Raw genomic sequence first — 7,926 nt, 5'->3', positions numbered from 1 at the left:
AGTGAATACGTCTTTGCTGTGATCGTGTAACCTAATTGATTTATTTTGAATATTCACAATAAATATAACAAAAAGTTCCTTCAGCGTTAAAACATCCGAAGTGAATATATTGGCAAGTGCGTGTCTGGAATTTGCAGTGTTTACTTCCATAAAGCAGCCAGTGAGTGTGTGTGTATCTGTGGGGGCGTGCAGTTCACAGCGCTATAAAGGACTGAGGCTAGGGAATTTCATTCATTCAGGCAGCTCACAAGCTGTGCGCTGAACAAGCCTGGCACTGTGAAACTGTGCTATACGCACACAATGCAGAGATCTCCGTGGAAGGTCAGGTGTGCTACTTTCTGCTTCGCTCTCTTATCCATCACTGGGGTCCAGCTCAGGCCCTTGGCTGAGCAGGAGAAAATGATCCAGCTTGAAGCTGTGAAGAAGAGCATTTTGGATCGTCTGGGCTTACACAAGCCTCCAGTTATTAGGGAGAAACTGGACAGAGATGAACTGCGCAAAATGCAATGGTTATATCAGGAGAAGTTATTGGAGCTCAGAGGAAATCTAACCAAGGATGAGCCTACAGAAAGGAGAGTTCATCTTCTAACGCCAAAACGTAAGTCATATATTTTATTTAACAACATTTTTCAGTAATATTTTAACATGATTAGAATATGTTTTGTGAGCAAATCTATAATTTTATTAACATTAAAAATAGCAGATGTGCGCCAGAAATCTAGGTGTTCATAAGCGAATGAACAAATTTTCATTCATATGCCATTTTCTGACACACTACCAATGTCTTTTTGTCATTAAAAAGCCGAAATGATGAGCGAAAACAGTCACGTGTAAATGACAGCCTAGACACAGTTCATGGTCACATTACACACAAGTGACAGTTTCATAGTCTGTCCATGTCAGGCAACATTCCGAGGCATACAGTGCACAGACAATGACAAGCATAGGCACATTTTAGACAATTGCTTCAAAAATCTATTATTACAAAGGCATGATATGTTTGTACGCATGTAGCAGATAATTCAGAGACACAACATGTAAAACATACCATACACTGGTCATGAAAGAAGGCTGCATGAGAAATGACTGGCCATTAGTAGTTGGTGGCTTTGAACAATAACTCATCTGATTGATCTCTGCATATGAATATTGACAAAGTCACAACAGTTGGCATAAGCCTACCAGTGCCAAGCTGGGGTTTGTTATGAACAACTTTCCAATTAAGCCACTTGCACCTGACAATGCAGAAAAATCCAACACAGCGAAATCTCCAAGAAGAAGAAAATGATGTAACTCAACCGCTTTCTGGCCATCCATAATCACTAGTATATCAAAAACACTGCAGACCCTGTGTCTCAATCTGCAAGCACTTGGAATCGTGAACTATCTTTTGATAAACACAACAAAAAATTAAATGTCCTTGCCGAACAAATGAGATTCTGTTCTTGTTGGGAATGGCTATAAATAACAGTAACATCTTTGAAAAATCTATAGCAACATAACAAAATGCGTCTGCAATTCTCAAAGCATTTCCGAACATGATAATGTATCTTTTAAGGACTGATGTGCGCAGAGCTATTGCCTTTCATTTTGATTGTTAGTATGTCATAAGTAAGTAAATGGCCATGCTGATAAAGAAATTATCTGAAGGTCACTGATGAGTTTGCAGAGACTTGTATTGGCTAACTCGTGAACTTAAGTCCCGTTCACCTAGCCACTCCTATTCTCCTTGGCACCTGCAGAATACTGTTATCCTTATATTTAAAAACCGTACTGATATTTACTATAGATATTCAGCATTGACCTTTCAATGCAAGTGAGGAATAGGCAGACGGTCCTGGATAGTATCTGCCTGATAACACTGCAAAAGAATAGGAAGGACGTTGCTTTCACAAAGCTAAAATCGTGTCTAAAATTGTGATACAGAGCTAGACATTTTCTGGGCTTATTGCCCTACCTAGTAAATTCTGCAGTTTGGGGAAAATGTTTATAAAGTAGCCTGGAGGACTCATTAATAAGCAATTATAGTAAAAGCCTCTAGGACTACAATGTTATGTCAACTTTACTGACAAGAAATAAAATTACAAGTTGTATGTGACTTGTATGTTAAAAGGGCATGTAATTAACCATTATTACTATGGGCTTTTATTGACATCTAGGTCATGTCTATTTTGTCCACTCTTAATACTTATTAGCAAGTGTTGTTTTTGTTGTACGCATATCTTAAAAACTTTTCTTTTATTCTTTATTGCAGTAGAGCGTAGCGCAAAGAAATATGATATACAGAAAAGCAGCAGTCGTCGCTACAACCTGGTCTTCTTTAGGACTCAGACATTCCATCAAAGGCTGAACGTCATGAGAGCGGAGCTCAAGTTATGTAAACACATCCTAACTTCATTGCGACCTGCAGAAGCTAATTCAACCTTGAAGGCTATGGTGAACATTTATAAAGTGGTAGAATCAAGAAATGCCAACGGACAGCAAGAGCATAAATTGCTTGACTCTAAACCAGTAGACAAAGATACATTGACATTAAATGTAAACTCTGCTGTGCAGCAGTGGTTGGCAAGTTCAGAGAAATTCCTCAGACTAGAGCTGGTCATTACACTGGACATCCCTTTTATGAGTGACAGAAGCAAACACATAGAAGCTGATGATTCCCTTGTGTTAGAAGTGGAAACTCAGGAAAAAAAACACTTCAAAACAAGAAAAGGCAGGTCACTCGCGACAGATGAGGACTGCAAAAAGAGTGAGAAAAAGTGCTGCCGAAAGTCCTTATTGGTGTCTTTTGAGCAGATTGGATGGAATGATTGGATTGTACAACCATCCACCTATGAAATGAGGTTTTGTGATGGATCCTGTCCACATAACTACAAGCCAGCAAGTATGCATGCTCAAATTAAGTACAGAATGCATCACATTAATGGAGAAACCCCAGCTCCTTGTTGTGTTCCTGGGAGCTATGATCCTATGGTACTTATGCATTACAATGCAGAACGCAAATTGGTATTTACAGTCTTCGAGGATATGATTGTTAGAAAGTGCCAATGTGCCTAACGAGGAATTAAGTCAAGGCTTTTACTATGCTATCAGACATTCTAACAGAACAACTGGTCCGATGTCATAGAGATTGTTCCATTGGAAGTTGCATCTGATTAAACACCTCATGTTTACACAACCTTTTTAATACAATGAAAGAAAATAATGCTGGCAAATGGTAATAGCAGAAACCATACTACTAAATTAAGTCGACTCATATGATTTGAAAGTTTAATCTTTTTGCCTCATGTTACTACTTCTCAAATCTAAGCCATATTGGGGAGAAATATATCTATAACTTAGATTCAAAATGTTTATTTAACTTAGAGTACAGCAATACATTGCAGGAGCAAAGCACAGATTTAAGGTGTGAAAGTTATTATTATTGTTATCTTTGCAAATTCTTTTGGTAACCAATTGTCTAATCTGAGAAGTACGAGTATATCAACTAGAAATACGGGTTGAATATAGAATATCAAACAAGTATTAGAAAAGTTTAAGAATATCACTAGTATAAACCTTAAATTCAAGGTATAAGCAAATTATTTACATTTCTGAATATTAAAGGGATTGTTTAGTATTTTTATATTGATGGCCTATCCCTAGGATGTCATCAATATCATATCAGTTGCGGAGCTGCACAGCATAGTTCTGTCAACTGTATAGTGGCCACAGTCTGGTACTGAATATCCATCCCTATTCAAATGATTAGAAGTGGATCGGCAGTGTTCCGCTGCAGGCACTATACAGTTGACAGATCTGTGCTCTCCCGCTTTGTAACTGATTTCATCAGCTGATCAGTGGTATTGTTGGATATCACACCCTCATTGATATGATATTGATGACCTATACAACTGGATACTGGACAACCCTTTTGAACATGAAAGAAATGTGTGCCATGTCATATTTGTGGTTTACATTGACAATACTAGAGAGCCTTTTGCAGAACTCATAATTACTAAAGTGTCCTGTTTGGAATCCAAAATGGGTGAAAATAAAAGTGAAGAGTCCCCATAGCAAAAATGAAAATGAATTTCCTTCCTGGTGCTGGTGAGCACTACCATATATTCTAACCACCTGGGATAGGAAAATGGGTCATGTGATTACCCCATATTCATTCCATCATACTTGGGGTAATTTCCCCTACTCTATTCTACAAGTGCCTCAGAGCAGCTACTTGGTGTGATTCTATGGTTCATATGCAGTGATACGTGAACGTGCTTGGTTAAGGGGTTATCTGAGCACGCTCGATTCCTAATCGAATATCTTTGGCTTGCTCGGACAAAATTTTTGTGTCGCCGCGGCTGCATGATTCACGGTTGTTTGACAGCCGCAACACATGCAGAGATTCCCTGACAAACAGGCAATCCCTGCATGTGGTGAGGCTGTTTAACAGCCACAAGACATGCAGCCGGTGACGTGAACATGTGTTCCGAGCAAGCCAAAGATACTCGGTTAGGATTCGAGCGTGCTAGGATAACCCCTTATCCAAGCACATTCGCGCATCACTATTTATATGCCCTTTGTCGAAAGCATTCCCAAAATCACTATTGCTAATATATTTTCATAAAAACCTTTGGAAACAGCCTGGTAAGAAATACTCAACATAGAGTGCTTCTACTTCCCAGTAAGACTCATCTCTTTCTCACTCTGCTGTTCAGAATTAGAGAAATAGATTATTATTTGTAATTCTTTTTGCACTAAAATGATTTTTTTTGCACTATTCAATGTATATTTCTAATTTATAAAATGATAGAAGATAAAATGAAAACTAATGCACTGGTTTCAAATAGTAAATAGGAATAGCTTGCTTAGTTACATGTTTCCATCTACAAAATGTTTGATTGACTAAGTAATTGATTTCTTGGTCAAATATCAATAGTATTACTAAAGGGGTTGACAATACTTTACAACATATGCTTAATGGGACCAGGGTAGTTGTCATGTGACTTTGGCAGCCAATCAGCAGCCACTTTTCAGCTTCTGTCCAAACAGTTTCTTAATGTTCAGACTGGATGAGAAAGGCTGCAGCTGGTCAGTGGATGCTGTTTGGCTGCAGAGGTCACATGATACCCTCCCCCACACCAGATGTAGATGCCAGCAGACTGGTGGAGAAAGCAGTACAGAATGGGATGGAGTGACACTACTGCTGCAAGAAAGTATTGTTTTTTTTCCTTCAACTACCCTGTATCCATATAAGTATAAGTTATACAGTAGGAGATAACTCTGCCCGCCAGTGGGAACCCTACAAATCAATTTAATCAATTTTCTCTAATCTATTTACCACCTTAAGGGTATGTGCACACGATGCAGAAATGAAGCAGAAAATTTCTGCATCATTTCTGCATCTCCCTGGCAGAAAAAACGCATGCAGATTGTGCATGCGTTTTTCATGCGGAACACATGCGGATTCACATGCGTTTCCGCATGCAGATTGACAAGCGCTTTCCAGGCGATTTTAGCATCACCTGGAAAGTGCTTGACAACTAGGTCACACTATATAAATCCATGCAAATGGCATGGATTTATATAGTGTGACCCGAGAGAGTGTATATACTTACCTCCGATGGCCCGCGTTGTCCTGCTCAATCCGTTCTCCCGGCTGCCGGCAACATTGAATTGAAAGACCTGCCGACGTCAGCGTCACGTGACCCGTCACATGACTCTGATGTCAGCGCAGGTCCTTCAACTCAAGTGCCGGGAATGAAGCAGGAGCGGTGCGCGGGCCGACAGAAGGTAAATATACATTTATTTTTTATTTTATTCTTTTTTTACAGCTTTTTTAATGGTACCTGGGTGTGGATGAGACTCTCCTCTCCTCTCCACACCCGGGTACCATCCACACATTAGAACGCGCCAATAACGCAAGAACAAATGCAGTCTTACGGAATTGGCGTGTTCTAATGCAAGTCAATGGCGGCGAAAACGCTGCGTTTACGCAAAATTAATTGACATGCTGCGGATTTTTGAGCGCAGCGTTTACGCTGCGGAAAAATCCGCACCATGGGCACAGCACATGCGGATTTCAATTGGGGAACATTGCTGCCCTTCTACCATGCGTTTTTAATGCGTTTCCGCGGCCTTTACGCAACTGCAAAAACGCAGCGGAAATGCATTAAAAACGCATCGTGTGAACTCAGCCTTGCGGAAATTCTGTTATACTTTTAAAAAATATCTTCCGTTATGGGTGTAACTGAAAGGGCAATAATGGAGAAACACTCATACTTGTTGCAAGATGAACAGCAATATATACATGGAATAAAGTATATTAGTTCTCATCAAAAGATAAACATTAGAAAAACTACCTTAGCTATGCAACAAGTGCAATGACAAGAACTGAACTTGCATTTACATAAATGTAATCTATATCGTGTTTCCTTCATGTTGCAGTGTCTTGTTCTACAGCATTTGCTCTAATGCCATATTTATAACTAATTCCACCCAACAGTTGGTCTGACACATCCCGAGGCAGTGCAATTTTGCTGAACAGACAAACATGAGCTTCTAATTATCTCTGCATGTCTCAGTCATTCTTCCTAGAAAACTTACAATAGGAAGATACTGTAGAAGTAGCAGAATGAAATGAATAAGAAAAGTAATAAACATTCACAGCATGGGCGATCCAGACGATTAATAGCCTAAAATATCCGTACAGCTAATATTACATATCTTTTCTTAGTCCAGCGGGGTCTCCACAAGCTGGTGGCTTCAATTTGTTTCAGACAATGTTAGCTTCATGTCATTCTAGCTTATTGCACTTTGCTGATAGCCAATCTTATCACTTATGACTACTCAATGACTACTGATTACAAAATGTATTCATCTTGCAGCAAGGATTTTATACTTAGTAGCTGCACTATGTCTGAATGAAAAAGAAAAATATATAAGAAATTAACCATTTCAACCATATCCCTATTTCAAGAGGTGTAATTTTGTTTATCAGGCCAGTTTAGGATGGCTATATGGACTATATTGTGGCTAATCTCAACTCAGTTTCAGCAGAATAGGTTCAGGTGTTGCATTTGTAATGCTAAAACAAAAAATGTGGCCTTATTAGGGGTGCTTGAAACTGGTCAAAGGATGACAAAAATCGTTATGTGTCTCTAGATAAAAAATGACGTTACACAGTTCTTATTTATGAATGTGTTGTTGTTACTATTATTTTATTATTAATATTACTATTATTATTATTATTGCTATTATTTTAAGTGTAAATACATATTTATGCAATTTTATTTATTGATAATTTATTGCTTGCTGGAATTTTTACTGAATGTTGTTTGTATTTTTTTAAATTATGCATACAGTATTGAAATATATTTTTTCATATATATTTAAAAATGCAGATTGTTTGTCTAAGGTTACTGTAAGAAAGTCTAAAATAAACTATTTTTAGAATGAAGCAGCTTATTTGCTTTCTGTATGGATGTGTGGAAAATCCACTGTGTTCAAAGGTTCAAGACGCTACAAAACTCTGTGTTAGGGTTCGCTCACATCTGCGTATAAAATCGGTAAGTGCAATGTGAGAAAAAAATCGCATTGTACTTACACCAATGTTCTTAAATCAGGCAGTGTTCATCTGCAAGTTTTTCCTCATCTGGAATCGGGGTGAAGAAAAAAATTGCGGCATGTTGCATATGGCCGCGTAAAACAGAGACTCACCAATGAAAGTCAATGAAAAAAAATCGCACGGCACATGAACCATGCGTGTGCTGTCCGATTTTTCCACACCCATCTCCTAGAACACCAGCCAAGTATAGTAAATTCACAGTGTGAACCATCAGAATAGGTAGATAGAAAGATGTCAGTGAGATATATAATTAGTGCAGTGCGTGTGTAGCTTACTGTACATTTATTTAGATATTAAATATAAAATTAAATGAAAAA

The 7,926-nt window shown here is 38.4% G+C and overlaps 1 protein-coding gene across 1 annotated transcript; it reads left to right on the top strand.

Annotated features, from left to right (window-relative positions):
* The first annotated feature begins 215 nt into the window (after positions 1-215).
* GDF15 (growth differentiation factor 15) lies at positions 216-7,377 on the top strand. The gene is made up of 2 exons (XM_073655170.1): positions 216-598; positions 2,255-7,377. The coding sequence occupies exons 1-2, from the start codon at positions 301-303 to the stop codon at positions 3,055-3,057; spliced, it is 1,101 nt and encodes a 366-aa protein (XP_073511271.1). The 5' UTR covers positions 216-300; the 3' UTR covers positions 3,058-7,377.
* The last annotated feature ends 549 nt before the right edge of the window (positions 7,378-7,926 follow it).

Source organism: Phyllobates terribilis, unplaced genomic scaffold (genome assembly GCF_046119375.1).
Source record: "Phyllobates terribilis strain yellow unplaced genomic scaffold, ASM4611937v1 Scaffold_1__5_contigs__length_1240528914, whole genome shotgun sequence".
In the NCBI taxonomy this organism is placed as follows: domain Eukaryota; kingdom Metazoa; phylum Chordata; class Amphibia; order Anura; family Dendrobatidae; genus Phyllobates; species Phyllobates terribilis.
Note: the sequence above shows the minus strand (reverse complement) of the source record. Positions and strands in the feature narration are given on the sequence as shown.